The 19,789-nt window shown below is 38.9% G+C and overlaps 1 protein-coding gene across 3 annotated transcripts in view; it reads right to left on the bottom strand.

Annotated features, from left to right (window-relative positions):
- Positions 1-19,789, bottom strand: part of ank3b (ankyrin 3b) — a 615,939-nt gene that overhangs the window by 577,899 nt on the left and 18,251 nt on the right. The window contains exon 1 of one of the 3 annotated variants that reach the window (XM_059947393.1): positions 17,955-17,984. The exons of the other annotated variants lie outside the window; for them this stretch is intronic. Within the exon in view, the coding sequence (XP_059803376.1) occupies positions 17,955-17,969 (15 nt within the window). The 5' untranslated portion in view covers positions 17,970-17,984. Of the gene's footprint in view, positions 1-17,954; positions 17,985-19,789 lie in introns of those variants that run through there. 3 annotated transcript variants of the gene reach the window in all.

Raw genomic sequence — 19,789 nt, 5'->3', positions numbered from 1 at the left:
TGCAACCTTTGATGCCCCACTAATCAAGAACCTATCAACCTCCACTTTAAATATACTGAACGACTTAGCCCCACAGCTGTCTATGGCAATGAATTCTACAGATTCATCACCCTCCAGCTAAAGAAATTCTTCCTCGTCTTTGTTCTAAAGAAGTGGTTCCCAACCTTTTTTTTTAATGCCATGGACCAATACCATTAAGCAAGGGGCACAATAGACCACAGGTGAGGAACCCCTGTTCCAAAGGGACATCTTTGTATTCTGAGGCCATGCCCTCTGGTCCTAGACTTTGCCAGCAATATGAAACATCCTCTCCACGTATACTCTATCTAGACTTTTCAACATTCAATTGGTTTCAATGAAATTCCCCCCAAAAAAAAAACCCAGCAAGTAAAAGCCCAGAAACAATAAATGGTGTTCATACATTAACCGTTTCCTTCCCAGCATCATTCTCGAGACCGTCCACTGAACCCCCTCCAATGTCAGCACATCCTTTCTTTGAAAAGGGGCCCAAAAGAGCTCATAATGCTCCATGTGTCTGACCAATACCTTACGTCTCAGCATCCTTCCTATTTTGGCCCTCTCAAAATGAATGCTAATATTGCATTTGTTTTCCATACTACCATCTCAACCTGCAAATCCTGCACTAGTACTCTCAAGTCCCAAATCAAAAGGCCCCTACAAAAACTGATCTATAGAAGTTACAGAAAGGGACAATCACAGCTAGTTCATATCAATAGTTCGCATTTTTTATCCGAAATAAATTACTAGGAATTCCTCACAAGGGCATAATCAGAGAAGGAAAATGGACCTAGAGGTGAAGATGGCATGAGGAGAACTAACAAAAAGATTGATGAGAGAGATAGATCACAAAGAGTACTTTTAAAGGATTAAGAGGCAGATTCAGGACCGGTGAAATACAGGGAAGTGTAGGAGACACAGACACCAAACAGCAAAGGATATTTGGCAGAATTCTGCAGGACTGGAGATTGGGAAAAAAAAGACATAGGCACCAATGACTTCAAGTACAAGGATACAAATTTAAAAGTGGACGCATTGACACTGGGAGATGAACAAGAAATGATAATGCCCAAAACTTGGAGAAAAGAGTCCAGGGGTTTCGGGCAGCCCAAAATTCTGAGAGACAGGAGATGGTCATCAACAATTTACAAGTAGCTCTCCAAGGCTACGAAGTGGTATGATGTGGTATTTATCAAGGCAGAAGGTTGGTTTCAAAAAAGGTAGTTAAAGAAGTGAGATATTTCTCATTGCAAAAACATAAGAACAAAAGCTAGGTCAGTGGTCAATTAGAGCACTAAGAATGCTTAATCAGGGGTCAGCAAAAGCAATGGATCCTGAGTCAATGAGACTATGTTTGTTGCAAGGGACCAAGATACAAACAAAGTGGAAAAGAGAATTTAATGGCTTGAGAATCCGCAGTTCGATGTACTTGGCAAAGCTCCCACGGGCTTTTCTCCAGCACTGCAGGGGCAATAAACTATAGCCCCTGCCAAGCTTTGACAGACAATTACAAAAGCCCAGTAGCTCCCAAACATTGTACTGAAAGCTAAACTCCTCCACAAAGTGGGAAACCTTCCTAAAAGAGGGATTCATTCTTTACACAGAATTAAATTATCACCTCAGAGGGGAAAAAATAAGTCAGTAGTTCAACGAGAGTTCAACAGCAAATCATTTCAAAGAAAAGAGAATGAGCCCTTCAGTGCAAAACGTTTTTTTGTTTATTAATCAACAGAACAGCAATAGTCTCAACTAACTTCCCTAAAGCAGCACTTAACACTTCTGGAAATACTTGAATCTTTTTTTTAAAAACTGTAAAAGACTACGGAAGTTCTTAGTCAACTGAACAGACTGCTGTTTGGAGATAGGCTTCTAGGCTACAAGCACAGCATCAAAGCTTCAATTCATAATGCTGCAGAAGATGGCTTTTATCTTATAAAATGACCTTGCTGATGCCCAGTAGAACAAATGGATGCCATTTTCATTTAGATTACACTGAATCGATATTTTATCTTCAATAACCTACTTTGGATTCCCTATCTCATAATGCTAGATTTTTTCAATCGCTTCTTTTTTTAATTGTTTGAGTTATTTGAGAAGAGATTTTTATTAATCCTCGTATCAAAAATACTTTTTCATATCACCCAGTGGTTGAGCATTTAGATTATTTCATCTTGCTCAGTCACTGTTTCCCCTCAATACACTATGAACATTATTATGTCTCAACATTTCAGTTGACCATAACCTATTATCTTGTTCACTACTCATGTGCCATTTGCAAAGGCTGTCAGTCAAGCAGATATCATTAACATTCATTCATTTCCAAGTGCATCATGCAACCATCACAAGTGTTGGTGTTAAATTTGAGAGAGAGCTTTCTTTAGACTGACACTCCTTGATTTCCAATCTCACTCAATTTTAAGGGGACACGTTCAGATGACAGATACAATAAAAGGCCCAAAAAGCACTTCCTTGTGGAAAAATTTTTAATGGCTGAGCCAAAGATTAAGCTAGCCTAAACATTTGTTCTAAGAGATAAGTGTTAAGGTTTTAGGAAGTAGAAAGGCAGAAAAAGTTTCAGGATAGAATTGTAGTTCACAAGCTCTGACAACACAGCAAATGAACTTTGTTTGTCTTAATCTTGTTTTAGAGACTCGCACAAGCACATCTATTATGCAAAGCAGGTATTTCAAATATGCAGTAGAGTTTGGGAGGGAAGAGTTATTGGTGGACAGAAGTGAACCTCACTTCAGTGTCAAGTTCATTGTTACTCACTTTGGTCAACAAGACAGATATCTAAGATGTATGCAATAATGAGTTCAGACACTTTGCAGAACATCATGGCTTAAAAAATAACCTCGAATATTTTTCACATAGCTGATTAACAAAGTTATACGAGCACGGCTCACTGAAAATTGCTTCTCAGTACAGCATTGGACCATGCAAAGAATTCAGTGCATGGCGTTGATTTACTTCCCAGTGTCAATTATAAACAGCATGATTTTCTTTAAATTCACACCGAATAAAAGGACAGCAATAGCACTGAAATACCTGAATTACAATAAGTCGCTTACAATAACCATGGAAAACCTTACTCTCAACACTGAACTGATTCCACACCGATGGACTCAATTTTAAGGACTCTACAACTCATGTTCACAGTACTATTTATTTACTTATTATTATATTGTACTTGGTACAGTTTGCCTTCTTTTGCACCTTTATTGTTTGTCAGTCTTTAATTGATTCTATTGTATTTCTTTGTTCTACTGTAAAAAAAAAGTGCCTACAAAAAAAGAGAATCTCAGGATGGCATGTGATGTTATATCTGTACCTCGATAAGGAACAATAAAATCCTTACCTCAGAGCTCCAATGGGTCTCAGTGGCACAGTTTCATATCTCAGTGAGATGGTGATAGGTTCAAGTTTTCCTCCATAAATATACAATCTTGGGAACATACGCGGCTCCTGGACTCAAACCCTCTTCAAGAAAGTTCTCCTCATCTCAGTTCTGTCATTGACGCCTACTCTGGGACCACTACCCTTAATTTCTTTAAGTACTCAAAAGGATCATACTCAAGTTCTCTCCCTTGTCCAAGTCAAATTTCATTGTACTTCATTGTGAAAAAATTGGGTGCCTCATTTCCTTAGACAGCCACATTGACTACATTTAAGATATTTGCTGTAAGGCCCACCATCCTAAAGTGAGAAGTTTCAACAAATTTGAAATAGAATCGAAGGACCTCATAAGCTGCAATTGCGCAGTAGGATGTCCTAAAGACATGAATGAAGAGCCTGCATTCAGATGTAAATGTGCTTTACAAAAATTGGTACAGTATTTCAGTATACAATATTCCAATAGCTGTTGTATTTCAAACTCTCTATAACATTTTCCTTTAAAAACAAATAAAAGACATCCTGCCCATGACTTTTGTGTTTCATGTGCCCTGTCAGGGGCCCTCTCACTATCAGTTACAAATATGCAGGTGCCTAGAATATCATGCCACAGTGAACGAGTGCAGAAAGAGGAATGGATCTTGGAACATGGGAAAAGGACCAACAGCAGCTAGGGTTTGTGAGAGCTCCAAAAGGTGTTGCATAACTTTCAGACAGAGATGTTAGGTGGTGTGGGAAGTAGCTAAGTAATTTAAAATCAGTTCGCAACTTCTTCCTGCAAACTGAAGCCAAGTAACCTGACTAGACGAAAAAGGTTGGAAATCCCCTCTATTCTGAGGCAGCAGCAAGTCATGCATGATCACCGATAATCAGCACAAGCCTGAACTAGAACAAGTATTTTGTAGATCCACAGCAGAAATGACAATGTGCTGATAATAGAAATTTCAAACACAGCATCAGAAACTGACACTTTAAAATGGCAATGGAAAACGTGTTGGGTTGTAGCCATAGCAGCTCTTTCAAGTTGTTACAACGAAGAGTGTTAAGCACAATATTAAATAGGCCACTCACTTTGCCATCGTACTAATGCTCAGCAGCCAGTTCAACAGCACTTTAATTCAACTGCTGCACTCTCCATATTACAACAATGTCAGCACTCTTAAAAGACTCATTACGCTCAAAAACACCTTGGATTATTGACCAAAAAAAAAATAGATTCCTCCTTTATGATTTTTTCACAATGTGGTTATCACATACAAGATGTACCTTCTTAAACCACTGCAGTTCTTTTGGTGATTGTACTCCTGAGCAATGGTGGATGGAGAACTTTAGGCCTACAATGATAAAAGACCACTGCCTCTGTTCTTGGTTGTTGAGGCTCTGGATGTGGTCTGATGAGTAACTGCAGGATGCTTTGCTGATGGCATACATTATAGCCAATGTACACCACCAGAGGGAATATTGTTCGTTTCTGAGGTACTCAAATCCATCGAGCTGTTTTGCCTTGGTTTCCTAACTCTTGGTGTCCAGGATCCACTGATACCATTAGATCTGAATATTGAAAGAGCTTTTTCCCCAAAACATCTTAAAATGATGCTGCTTACTTAAGTATACATGGCTGTGTCTGCGGAATTCAGCTACAGTAATCCTAAATGGGAATATTCGATGACTCCCATTGGAGGTGCATGCAAAGAGTCACTACCTATTGGTGCCATCTTGAGAAAGTAAATATAATCTTATGAACTACTACAGTATCAGTCCGCTCTCAATCAACATGACTGATGGTATCAACAGTAATATCAAGTATCACTTGCTTTCCAACAATGTGTTCACCAAAGATCAATGTAGCTTTCAGTGAGAACATTTGATTACAACGTTCAGAGCAACTTTGATGTGCAATTTCTTTGTCTGATCAAATAACCTAATTGACCAAAAGAAGCTGCAGCTGGTTGTAAATCTAGTCAGCTCTATTTTGGGGACTAGCCTACAAAGTACCCAGGACATCTTCAGGGAGCGGTATCTCAGAAAGGCAGTGTCCATTATTAAGGACCTCCAGCACCCAGGGTAAAACCTTTTCTCATTGTTACCATCAGGTAGGAGGTAAAGAAGCCTGAAAGAACACACTCAGCAATTCAGGTACAGCTTCTTCCCCTCTGCCATCTGATTCTAAAATGGACATTGAACCCTTGGACACTACCTCACTTTTTTTAATATACAGTATTTCTGTTTTTAGCAGGCTTTTTAATCTAATCAATATATGTATATGTAAATCAATTTATTATTATTTTTATCTTTTTTCTCATCTATATTATGTATTGCATTGAACTGCTGCTAAGTTAACGAATTTCACGTCACATGCCAGTGATAATAAACCTGATTCTGATTCTGAATTCCAGAGTTGAGAATGACTACCCATGATATTAAGGCATCATTTAATGCATCAGTAAGCCCCAGTAAAACTTAATTAATTGATATCAAGATAGAAATATCAGAATTAGGTTTATCATCACTCATATATGTCATGAAATTTGTTTTATTCCCCCACATTAGCAATACAGTGCAATACATAAAATTACTACAGATCTGTGCAAAAGTCTTAGTTAGACACCCTCGCAACAGATATACACATCTTTGATCTTTGTTTCATTTTCTTTCTTACCTTTGTATAAATGTACCACCTAGTCAAACATCTTTATGTCATCCATGTTGAAGTCTAGAAAGTGAGGACTAGCATGTAATTTCAATGAAGCAGGTGCAAGAGCCCTGTCCAAATACACTCTCTAGGAAGGAAGCATCAAAACCAAATTAAAGAGAAAATCGTCAATTTCATCCTATTTCTTAGCCTGGGAAAATCCAAAACAGTTATCATCTCTTCATTCCCAAAGTGTCAAAAATGAGTTGACTCAGCAAAATGAAAACTAAAACTTTCTGTATTCAAATCAGCGTTCACCTGACTTGCTGCGTGCTCATAGGGTCACTGCTCTTACATGATATTGTGCCAAAAAAAAAAAATCGCTTGCTAATTCACAATGCGATATATATATATATTTTTCCCTCTCGATTAGATGATTCTCAGGTAAAAATTAAGTTGGACTTCATCCAGGCTTGTGCACAGCATTCAAAGGTCATGATTTGATCTCCTCTGCATTAGAGAATCTGAAACTGATGGAGACAGCTTGGTGGCATGTCTGCAGGGTCCATTCTACACTTGTTGCCTGTAACTTTAGTTCTCTATCCCACTTCATTCTGACTTGTTTGTGGCCTCCAACACTGCTACAATATGACCCAATGTAAACAAGGAGGAACATCACTTCAGTTTCCACCTGAGCACATTACATCTGGTAATATTGCTGAAAGTTGTAACAATTCCAGTTAAGTCACTTTCACTGTATTGGGACTAGCAATCATTCATCTGTAAAATATTCTCTCACTCATTCTCCTCTCCCTCTCGCAGCATGGGCTGACTATCTGGCAGCAACCTAGCCAGCTCCTATGAGATTGTTCTAGCCATCCCTTCACTTTCCTCTTTGCAACTTAGTAAGTAATTTTCAACTTCAAGCATTGACTCTTCTCACAGATGCTGCCTGACCTGTGGAAGTTTCCAGTACTTTCCGTTTTTATTCCTGATGTCCAACATCTGAAAATCTGAAAAAAAACAGCATTAATTGGTCGCAGTCTGGAAACCAAAGCAACGATTTCGGGTGAGAGGGAAGGTGATTTCCATGTGGTTTCTTCTGAAGTACAAAAGCTTGATCCAACTCAACTAAGTTCCAGCTGGCCACTTTGTGGGTCATGGTTAAAAGCAGAGAGATGAATCAGAAATTTCCAGAACCGAATCATTCAATGGTCCAGTAGCACTTGACTCATTTTAAGCCAGCAGTAAAAGCAGGATTGCTTTTTTTTGTAAACTTGCATTTAGAAGGTAAACTTAGAAAACAAAGTAGGTCCACAGGAACAGTAAGTACCAAATACTTTCAGTGCTAGCTGTGCCACAATTACCATTACAACTCTGGTATTGACCTAACAATGTGAAAAATTTCCAGCTCTCTGACCAAACAAAAAAGACAAATTCAATCCAGCCCATGACTGCGTAACCTACTCTCAATCAGCAAAGTAATGCAAGCTATGATATTACAACATTAGAGTTATCTTAATCATTCAACTTTGGTGTGTGTGTGTGTGTGTGTGTGTGTGTGTGTGTGTGTGTGTGTGTGTGTGTGTGTGTGTGTGTGTGTGTGTGTGTGTGTGTGTGTGTGTGTGTGTGTGTGTGTGTGTGTGTGTGTGTGTGTGTGTGTGTGTGTGTGTGTGTGTGTGTGTGTGTGTGTGTGTGTGTGTGTGTGTGTGTACACATACGTACACACACGAGTGCATGACAGTGCATTATATACACACAACCAAATGAAGTAACATTCCTCTGGACCACAGTGTACCCAAAAAACATATCACACACAGCATTCAAAACAAAATATTACTATAAGGTAGTAAAATAGAATTAAAAATGCATGGAATGCACAGCGCTGGTAAACAGTTAACAGCAAACAGCTCGCTGTCCTTGTGGCAAGACCTCGGTGCTGGCAGGAAATTCATTAGTCTCACAGACTGAGGGAAGAAGCTGTTACCCAGTCTGGCATTCATAGTCCTGATGCATTCTGTACCTCCTTCCTGACAGTACTCGGGTCAAATAGATTTTAGGATGGGTGGCAGGCATCCTCAAAAATTCTCAAACATGAAAATAAAAATACACATTATATTCTTAAAACTAATCTACACAGAATAATCTGGATTGGGATGCATCAGGACCACTCTTGCCCAAACTTCATCACAGCCTTCACTCAGACATGGACAAAGAACTAAATTGTAGAGCCAAGGTGAGAATTAGGGCTCTGGATATCAAAGTAACAACTGACCGAGAGCAGCATCCTTGATCTAAATATCTTCAGTGCTTCCAACACAAAGTCATGGTGCTCAACTGCAAATGAAGCAGTTCATGCCTTTATACAGTAAACCCCTAACAAGGAACATTCATGCCACAAAAGTGACAGGCAGTATTTTCAACAACAGAGCATCTATTTAAGTACTCAAGGTAGAAGGGTACTTTTGTGGCATGAATGCTCCTTGCCCCTTGTTAGGGATTTATTGCATAAAGGCATGAACTGCTTCACTTACTGTCACACGTCCTTTATTATCAACATCCTGAGATTCAGCACTGACCAGAAACTCCAGGACAAGCTACATGAATAACCATATAACAATCACAGCACGGAAACAGGCCATCTTGGCCCTCCTAGTCTGTGCCGAACTCTTAATCTCAGCTAGTCCCATCTACCCGCACTCAGCCCATAACCCTCCACTCCTTTCCTGTCCATATACCTATCCAATTTTACCTTAAATGACACAACTGAACTGGCCTCTACTACTTCTACAGGAAGCTCATTCCACACAGCTATCACTCTCCGAGTAAAGAAATACCCCCTCATGTTTCCCTTAAACTTCTGCCCCCTAACTCGCAAATCATGTCCTCTCGTTTGAATCTCCCCTACTCTCAATGGAAACAGCCTGTTCACGTCAACTCTATCTATCCCTCTCAAAATTTTAAATACCTCGATCAAATCCCCCCTCAACCTTCTACGCTCCAATGAATAGAGACCTAAATTGTTCAACCTTTCTCTGTAACTTAAGTGCTGAAACCCAGGTAACATCCTAGTAAATTGTCTCTGCACTCTCTCTAATTTATTGATATCTTTCCTATAATTCGGTGACCAGAACTGTACACAATATTCTAAATTTGGCCTTACCAATGCCTTGTACAATTTTAACATTACATCCCAACTTCTGTACTCAATGCTTTGATTTATAAAGGCCAGCATTCCAAAAGCCTTCTTCACCACCTTATCTACATGAGACTCCACCTTCAAGGAACTATGCATTGTTATTCCTAGATCTCTCTGTTCCTCTGCATTCCTCAATGCCCTACCATTTACCCTGTATGTTCTATTTGGATTATTCCTGCCAAAATGTAGAACCTCACACTTCTCAGCATTATACTCCATCTGTCAACATTCAGCCCATTCTTCTAACTGGCATAAATCTCCCTGCAAGCTTTGAAAACCCACCTCATTATCCACAACACCTCCTACCTTAGTATCATCGGCATACTTACTAATCCAATTTACCACCCCATCATCCAGATCATTTATGTATATTACAAACAACATTGGGCCCAAAACAGATCCCTGAGGCACCCTGCTAGTCACCGGCCTCCATCCCGATAAACAATTATCCACCACTACTCTCTGGCATCTCCCATCTAGCCACTGTTGAATCCATTTTATTACTCCAGCATTAATACCTAACGACTGAACCTTCTTAACTAACCTTCCATGTGGAACTTTGTCAAAGGCTTTGCTGAAGTCCATATAGACTACATCCACTGCCTTACCCTCGTCAACATTCCTCGTAACTTCTTCAAAAAATTCAATAAGGTTTGTCAAACATGACCTTCCATGCACAAATCCATGCTGGCTACTCTTAATCAGATCCTGTCTATCCAGATAATTATCAATACTATCTCTAAGAATACTTTCCATTAATTTACCCACCACTGATGTCAAACTGACAGGTCTATAATTGCTAGGCTTACTTCTAGAACCCTTTTTAAACAATGGAACCACATGAGCAATACGCCAATCCTCTGGCACAATCCCCGTTTCTAATGACATCTTAAAGATCTCCGTCAGAGCTCCTGCTATCTCTACACAGACTTCCCTCAAGGTCCTGGGGAATATCCTGTCAGCACCCGGAGATTTATCCACTTTTAAATTTCTTAAAAGCGCCAGTACTTCCACCTCTTTAATTGTCATAGGTTCCATAACTTTCTTACTTGTTTCCCACACCTTACACAATTCAATATCTTTCTCCTTAGTGAATACCGAAGAGAAGAAAAGAAATAAATGGCAGGTCAGAGGCTGGATATCCCACAGCACTTATTGACCAACATTGCAAAGCTTTCCATCATCTATAAACACAGGTCAAGTCCATGGTGGAATACTCCCTTCATGCCTAGCAGCTCCAACTACTCCTAGGAAGCTGGAGAGCATCAAGAATAAAATAGCCCGCTTGTCTAGCAATTCTATCCATCACTGGCACACAGTATGTGCAGAATGTAGCATCTATAAATGTACTTGTCCAGGCTATGCTGACAGCAGCTCTTGAACCTGCAATCACTCGTGTCATCAAGGATATGGGCAGAGGGTATCTGAAAACACAACCACTGGTAGGCACCCTTCTAAACTGAAGACCATTTTGACTTGAAAATATATCACTGAACCTTCATTGGCACTGTGCCTAAATCCCTGGTATCTCCCCAACAGCACCATGGAAGTATCCTCACCAGGGGAACTGCCATGAGTCAAGGGGGTTCAGCAACATCCACTTTTCATCTGCTCTTTGTTTTACCCAAGCAGTCTTAAATCGTTACTCTGTTGTGCTTGTACATTTGAGAATTCACAAAGCAATTAGATATAATTCTAAATAGAGTAGGAGGACATGATAAAGAAAGAAGGTGTTGAAATGAATCAAGCAAATTGTCAAAGATCACCCAATAGAAAATAAACATGACAGCTACTGGAATATTCATTTGGTAGCTCAGTGGTCAGCTGCCTAAAGAACTTCTCTGCTTTAAATAATGTGTATTTACAGTATTGAGCGATAGATAGATAAATCGAGCAAGCTAGGATCTTTAAAACCTTTGCACAGTACTGTATTTGACAATGTGGAGCGGAGTTCCAGCTTGTAAATCTGGCAGGAGCAAAGGATGCTGGGAATGGTGAGTGTAGAGTGCGGCAGGAATGGTGTGGGTCAGGTGATAGAGAAGGAGTGCCGGGGCAGCAGTTATCACAGGTGCAGACACACCCAGCCCTGAGACACAAGGCAAAGTCATTTGATTCCAGACAATTGGTTCATTGATCATTACAGATCGTCTCCCTGCTGCTTCCTGCTTCCAACCCTCTCCTTTCCCCCTTTTCCCAACCATGATTCCCCTCTCAGTCCACAACAGAGACCCGTATCAGAATCAGGTTTATTATCACTCACGTATGTCATGAAATTTGTGTTTTATATACAGCAGCAGTACAGTGTTTCTATAAAATAACTGCAGTACTGTGCAGAAGTCTTAAGCACCCTAGCTATACACATGTTCCTAAGACTTTTGCACATTACTGTATTTGTTTTACAGCTATCCCTCCTTAAACCTCAATATACATGGTCAGCTGAGATGAAGACACGCTGCTTTTAAGCAATTCAGTAATGAAACAGATATTAAATCCTCCTCATGCAAGTTTGTTTGTTGCCAAATGGTTTTATTTTGGTAATATGATTAAATGCACCTTGCTAGCTGGCTATGCTAACCTTTATGCTGTTTATTTTCAGGAATATTCTGAACCACTGGTTCATAGGTCGTGGGTGTATGCAACAAGGATATAGATGTCTGCCCCCCCTCCGTTTTCCTAAGGGGTTGGTTGTGGGCCACCACTTTGAAATTATGCAATACTCAGCAGTAACTGTATTTCATGTTTTAAAACATCATTAACTGAGTGGCTGTCAGACCCCGCCAGACTCCGAGCATAATAAGCTTTTTTAGTTATAAAAAGATAAGGCCTGAACTATTGACACTGCATGTTGCCCATCCCAACACTTCTGAAATAGTATTCCAGCAGTTTTAACCTTTTTAAACTGTTAGCATTCTATAAGTCACTGATTTATCATCTTCAATTCGATAATCTGTAATGATAAGATTTGAGCTACTGACCTGTGTCAGCTAGTCAAATGCCTTATAAACTGAAGATAATTACATCAATCAGTTTTGTAGTATCCTCCTCACATCAAACACTGGAAGCACTGTTTAATGCTTGCCTTCCACACCCTCCCCCATGTAAAATCTCTTTACAGATAAGAATCATATATAGACCTGTAAAACTTGGTTCTGGAATCAGATTCATTTCAATGCCCTTGTTGCACAAAACTTAATTAAGCTCAAAGGCATGTGTAGGGGCCAAATTCCAGCTACCTCATAACTCTCTGCTTTCAAAAACTCACATGACTTGTGCAATGATCCAAAATGAAACGGCCATCAGTATATGACAGCATAAACAAAACAGAAATTATTGAAAGCACATTGCTTTGATTTTTACAATTAAAACACAAGTTCATTTAGGATTTTCTTTTGGAAATAAGTGGCATCAATCTACTTTAAGAACAAAAAGAACATTTTTTATTGAGCAAGGCTTGTTTGAAACAACTACAGGAACAGTGCAAACACACAGTGACTGCAGTTTAACTGAATAACTGAAAGAATGCATTTACTTCTTACAATCATGTTTTCTAGGTTAAAGTGTTCATCACATGACATAAACCTTACATTTGTCAAGGTCAATGCTCAAGGGATTGCAGTACATTCCAAATTATCATGGGGACCTACTGGCCATAGATGATTAAAATACAAGGCATGCCATAGCCTATGCAATGTGGAGTTAGGCACATCTTTTGGGAGCATCAGATAAAGTAAGGGCAACAAATTTGTCTTTTTTAAAAAAAAATTCCATAATATTTTTGGTTAAAAGCCAATTCTATATCAAAGCTCTATTGAGCAGTATCAAGTTAAAATACAGACAACTTACTGAAGGTCAAACATTACAAGTTACATTTGTTATGGAAATCGACAATGTAACGGATTGCAAATTAACCTTGCAGTGGGTTCTTGCTAGAACCAACCAGGCACTTACAGGTGATATGATATAGAATTTTGTAGTACTGTCCACAACTTTGGTCTCCAAATTATGGGAGTAAGGTGACAATGGAGAAAAAGAATTAAAATACAGTGCCTATAAAAAGTATTCACCCCACTTGGAAGTTTCCATGTTTTATTGTTTTACAACATTGAATCACAGTGGATTTAATTTGGCTTTTTTTAACACATCAACAGAAAAAGACTGTTTTGTGTCAAAGTGAAAACAAATCTCTACAAAGTGATCTAAATTAATTACAAATATAAAACACAAAATAATTGATTGCATAAGTATTCACCCCTTTAATATGACACACCGAATCATTGCTGGTGCAGCCATTTGGTCTTAGAAGGCATATAATTAGTTAAATGGAGATCTGTTTTTGGAGACCTGTTGCAGTCATGGTGTTTCAACTGATTGTAGTAAAAATACACGTATCTGGAAGGTCCAACTGTTGGTGAGTCAGTATCCTGGCAAAAACTACACCACAAAGACAAAAGAACACTCAGAGCAACTCTGCAAGAAGGTTATTGAAAAGCACAAGCCAGGAGATGGATACAAGAAAATTTCCAAGTCACTGAATATCTTTTAGAGTACAGTTAAGTCAATCATCAAGAAATAGAAAGAATATGGCACAACTGTAAATCTGCCTAATGCAGACCATCCTCAAAAACTGAGTGGCCGTGTGACCATGCAAAGGGACTGGTGAGGGAGGCCACCAGGAGAACTATGGTGACCCTGGAGGAGTTACCAGCTTCAGTGGCTGGGATGGGAGAGACTGCACAAACAACAACTGTTGCCCAGGTGCTTCACCAATTGCAGCTTTATGGGAGATTGGAAAAGAGAAAGCCAGTGTTGGGAAAAAAAAACTCACTTGAAATCTCGGCTAGAGTTTGCCAAAAGGCATGTGGGAGACTCTGAAGTCAGCTGGAAGAAGGTTCTATGGTCTGAGGAAACCAAAATTGAGCTTTTTGGCCATCAGACTGAACACACAAGCCAAGTACTGCACATCATCAAAAACACACCATCACTACCGTGAAGTGCGATGATGGCTGCATCATGCTGTGGGGATGCTTCACTGCAGTAGGCTCTGGAAGGTTCATGAAGGTAGAAGGGAAAATGAATGCAGCAAAATACAGGAACATCCTGGAGGAAACCCTGATGCAGACTGCAAGAGAACTGTGACATGAGAGCAGATTAGTTTTCCAGCAAGACAATTACCCCAAGTGCAAAGCCAAAGCTTAAAGACAACAAAGCTAATGTCCTGGAGTGGCCAAATCAGAGTCCAGGCATCAATCCAATTAGGAATTTGTGGCTGGACTTGAAAAGCCCTGCTCATTCATGACCCTCATGCAATCTGACAGAGCCTGAGCAGTTTTGTAAAGAATGGGGAAAAATTGTAGTGTCCAGATGTGTAAAGCTGATAGAGACCTGTCACACAGACTCAAGGCTGTAATTGCTGTCAAAGGTGCATCTACTCAATACTAACTTGAAGGGGCGAATAATTATGCAATCAATTAATTTGTTTTATATTTGTAATTAATTTAGATTGCTTTGCAGAGATGTTTCCACTTTGACATGAAAGAGTCTTTTCTGTCGATCAGTGTCAAAAAAAAAGCCAAGTACATTCCACTGTGATTCAATGTTGTAAAACACTAAAAGATGAAAACTTCCAATGAGGGGTGAATACTTTTTATAGGCACTGTACATTTGGAAAAAAAAAACAAAACAGATCATAACAGAGAGATAAAAAAATTTATTTTCGACATTAGCTTCCTACACCACTTAATCTTGCCCCATCAGGAAACCCTTTTGTGTCTTCTCCCTTCATGTACTTATCTAGCTTCACCTAAAAAAATTGTGTTGTTCACCTCAATTATTCCACGTGGGTTTAAATTCCACATTTGAACTTTACTTTCATAAAGGATTTTGCTGCAATTTCATTTTTGGATTGATGGCCCTGATTCTGCTCTCCACTGGAATTAGAAACATTTGTCTATCTTTCCAAAGTTATTTTCAAGGTCTTGGAAACCATAATCAGATCACACACTCAGGTTTCTAGAATGGAGTTCAATAGGCAGTATCCATCTCAGATTAAGAATTTGTTCAATACAGTGGACACAAATACTTTGAATCATAAATATGAAACTGAAAATCAAATAAAACTGCATTTGTTGTGAAGCCTAAATGTAGGATGAATACTAATAAATTCAAGGAGGAATTCAGGAGAAAATTCTTTACTGAAAGAATAGATTGGCACTTAATACCACACAGAGTCATCATGGTGAATAGCACTGATGCCTTTAAGAGAAAGATCATGTGATCGTGAAGGAGGAAATTATGATGAATGAATATAAACAATCCTCAACATTATTTCAAGGTTGGAAAAGCTCAGCCAATTGCCAGTTTACTATATATCCTTCAGCTGATATTGCTAAATTAGTTCATGGCAATTGTATACAAGTTCATTATATAGATGACAGAGGAAGTTAGAAAGTAGGATGGTAACCAGAGATTACAGGTTACCAACTAAAGAACAAAATGGATATGAAAGAAGTTATAGTGCTTCACATCATGAGGCCCTCCATTTGTTGGGGTTGACCATGAATATTGCGTCTCAGCTGTCTACGCGATGTGCAGGCAGTATGATATGGGGAGCAAGCTGTTGCCCATGCAGCAGCCCCCCTCCCCCATGCAGCTGATGAATCAAAGGAACAGCAGAGACCGATACAGTTTGGTATCAACACCCGTCACAGGAGTTGCCAGTCAGCACTCAACTCAACATAGGACTGCCTTACGGACTCCAGCTCCGGATTTTTACTCTAGGTTTACTCCTGAAGCCTTCCCCATGAATACATATAGCCACAAGGCAGAAGAGGTTTGAGATTAGAGTTTTCCTTCGCCTAAATGAGCTGCCAACCATGGCTGACCAGCTCATCTGCCCAAATAGACTGGTTGTAAAGCACCAATAACCTGCTTTTTCTCCTCCTCCTGTCAGTAGAACTGCTTCCATCTAGTAGATAAGCCACCAAGAGCTGAACTTGGTTGTCAGAAGCTATTTGAGATGCACACCACTGGGAGTATTTAATAGTAGTGGGAGCTTATCCCCATTACCACCCCTGACTATAATACCATTAAGGAACCTTGCTTCACAAAGACTTAAGATTTTGGCACTTTTTCCTTAAAAACTTAGTTATCACAAGTTCCATTTACAAAATGCAAATGAACATGTACTTTTTAATCTGGTTTATTTTCAGATAGGCACAGCATAGTAACAGGCTCTTTCGGCCCAAAGAGTCAGCACTGCCCATTTACACCCGTTAACTTACTCACCCATATGCCTTTGGAAATGTGGGAGGAAACCAGAGCACTTAGAGGAAACACACACAGTCACAGGGAGAACATACAGACTCCAACAGACAGTGCAATTGAACCTGGAACTCTAATAGCATTATATTAACCGCTACATCACCACCCCATCCCACAGTATATGACACAGGGTTTGGAGAAAAGGTGACATGTCAGCTTGACTGGATAGCTCTTAATTGACCTTGGCTTAACAAACTAAGGATAACCGTCCATAGTCCAATATTTAAAGATTCTTAAATTGGTAAGTAACGACGCACTTTTAAAAAAGTATCCAATTGGATATAAAAGAAACATAGGACTTTGTGAAGTTACAAATCTGCCATAATGATCCAAGTTCTTTTCCTTCAAAAAGATCCACAATACAAACTCTGAATGCAGGTTTTGTTGGAGAACCAATGAAATTTCTGCAGGAAAACCTGGAAGACTGCTGCCATTCTTTCTTTAGCAAACAAAATTGCAAAGCCCAAAACACAGGCATGAAAGTGGCACAAACAACACAGTTGGGTGCATACCACTGGAAGAAAAAAAAAATGGGTACAAGAACCAGTCCTTCCCCAAATTTTCAGCTAACCCTTCATCAATTTAACACCAACGATGCTGTACAAATCACATGAAAAATATGCCATTTTGTACTGAGTATTTAAGTACAAAATCTCTCAAGCATTAACAGATGAGGCTCTGCCAATTAACTCTCTTCTAGAGATTGGCAGAATCTCTCATGACCTTTTTTTTATTGTACCTTGGCAAGAACGAAATTTGTCATTTCCTGCACGAGACTGTTGCTGACACTTTATAAAAATACATAAATCAGGTGTCATGCTATCTTTTGTTTTGGTTGTCAATAAATGTTAATGCACATGCTGATGGTTGCATCTTTCAAATAGGTCTGCAGGCTTAACAGAGACCAATGGAAAAAACTGACAAAAGCTCTGGTGAACTAAGAGCTGTCCAAATGGATCAATGCTTTGTGTAAACATGAGTACCACTCAGCACTTCATAATCCTCTATTATTGCAACTCATTTTCCATGGCTTGGCTGAATTAATTGCAGAATCATTTTACTCCACAATTTTAAAAGTTAATTTGTTAGCATTTTTATTAATAAAGGGTCTCTGACAGCTTTTCAAGATGAAATTAGTCCACATGACATTGGAAAGTGGGCCTGATTTTTTAAGACACTGATGAAGTGTTTGCAAAACTGATAGTACTCTTGATAGAATCAGAATAATTTACCACTTTAAAAAGATCCAATGGAATTATTTCACAAAAAGGACTAAGATGTTCTCCCTGGTATTGGAATCAATGATTATTCACACAACCAACATGACACAAATAAATGGAAACACAAAAGACTGGAATTTGGATCAGTAAACAATTTGCTGGAGGATCTTACCAGATCAAGCAGCATCTGTGGAGAAAAGCAACTGTCGATGTTTCACATCAAACCCCTCAGTGTCAGTCCTGATGTGGGACTTCAACTCAAAACATTGAGAGTTCCTTTCCTCCCACAGATGCCACTTTACCCGCAGAGTTCCTCCAGCAGATTGTTTGTTAACACTAATATATATTTTGTTGTTCACTCAAGAGTGCATGGGACTTTGTTACAAGCAAATTATGTGATTAGTTAATAATTACAAGTAGTTATGACTGCACAAATGATAGTGCACCAATAGTTCTAGTTCTATGCACTAATAAGTGATGAGATTAAAGTTAATAAGTTGTTAACTTTCCAGTTTTACCCATTCTCTTGTAATTCGATAACTGAATTGATTCAGTAGTTCAATGAGTATAAAGCATCTAGAAATGTCCCAAGGTTATTGTAGACACATCAATGGAGGGTCATGTATTACTTTCAATTGCAAGACCAGGCTAGCACTATCAAATTTTTAGTTCTACCCTAGAACTTTCAGAGATGGACATCAACTTCCCAACAAACTGCCCCAGAAAATCTGAAAGAAGAGTCGTTAGGAAACTCTTTGAAAACTTTAGTTACAAAATAAGATACCAGATGCATACATGATGAACTAACTCTGGACAGACCTCATATACTACAAATATCTGATTGCTAGTGCAGTGCTTTGGGATATCCCAAGATTGCAAAGGGTACTATATGAATGCAATTTTTATCTGGCCATTTTCTGTTACACACCAGAAATAATATTTTGTAGATGGAACATGTGTCTTAAAAACGATAGAAATTAACTTTCAGCAGTTTAATAGTATGTGTTAAATTAGGAAATGACAGAATCTTTTTCAAAGCAAACATATTCAAATGTCTTCCTCAATTTGGTCAATGAAAACCCAAATTCCTAATACAAGGGTTGTTCCAGGGTTTAACTCAGTACCTGTCCATTTCCATCCAGAAGTATTCACTAAGTGTCAAGCTCTTTGAAATGAAAGGCATATCATACAAAATGTTAAAGCTTAACATCTACAGAAATAGAAATATTTGCTGTGCTATCATTACTATTTGTAATTATTAACAATAATATATTTATTTTGTTCATTCAATATGTCCTAAAGTACTTCATATTAGTAAAATTTGACAAAGTCCAAACTCAGGCAGCTGCAGGTTGTCAAAAGCTTGGTAAAAGAGGGAAGCTTAAAGAGGAAAAAAGGAGAAAAGATGCAATGAGGCAGAGAGGGGACTCTACAGCATTGAATCGCATCTGCTCAAGAGATATCCAATAAATATAAAGGTTTCTTTAAAACATGCACAATTGAGATTTCACAAATAAAGGATATGTTGAGGAATTTAAAAACTAAAGGTTACTTAACCAAGATGCAAAGGTCACAGCTAATTTAGGACAGAAGCAACATAATTTTGGAAGATATCAATTTTATGTCAGGTAGAACACCCGATAAAGAGGGTGTCCAGAAATGGTTAAGTCCTAATGCAACTAAAGCCTGGACAGGAAGTTCAGCAGACAGACAGAGGCAGAGTGGAGGTGGACAAAGTTAGTAAAGCGTTAATGTGTTCTTACTGATGGCATGAATATATGGCCCAAAGCTCGTTTCATGGTCAAATATAAGCACCAAGGCCTAGAAATATTTTTCCACAATGCTAAAATCAAAAGTATTGTGCAGTTGAAAATTGAATTAACCCTGGTATAGAGCACCATTATACTTGGATTGGGTTGACATTGGAACAATCCTCAGGGGATCTTGTGACAACATTGCATTATTTGATGAACTAGTACCTGTCAGGTTTGAGACATGCCAGTTAAC

Source organism: Hypanus sabinus, chromosome 22 (genome assembly GCF_030144855.1).
Source record: "Hypanus sabinus isolate sHypSab1 chromosome 22, sHypSab1.hap1, whole genome shotgun sequence".
NCBI lineage: Eukaryota > Metazoa > Chordata > Chondrichthyes > Myliobatiformes > Dasyatidae > Hypanus > Hypanus sabinus.
The sequence above is the reverse complement of the archived record's forward strand: the minus strand, read 5'-3'. Positions and strand labels throughout refer to the sequence as shown.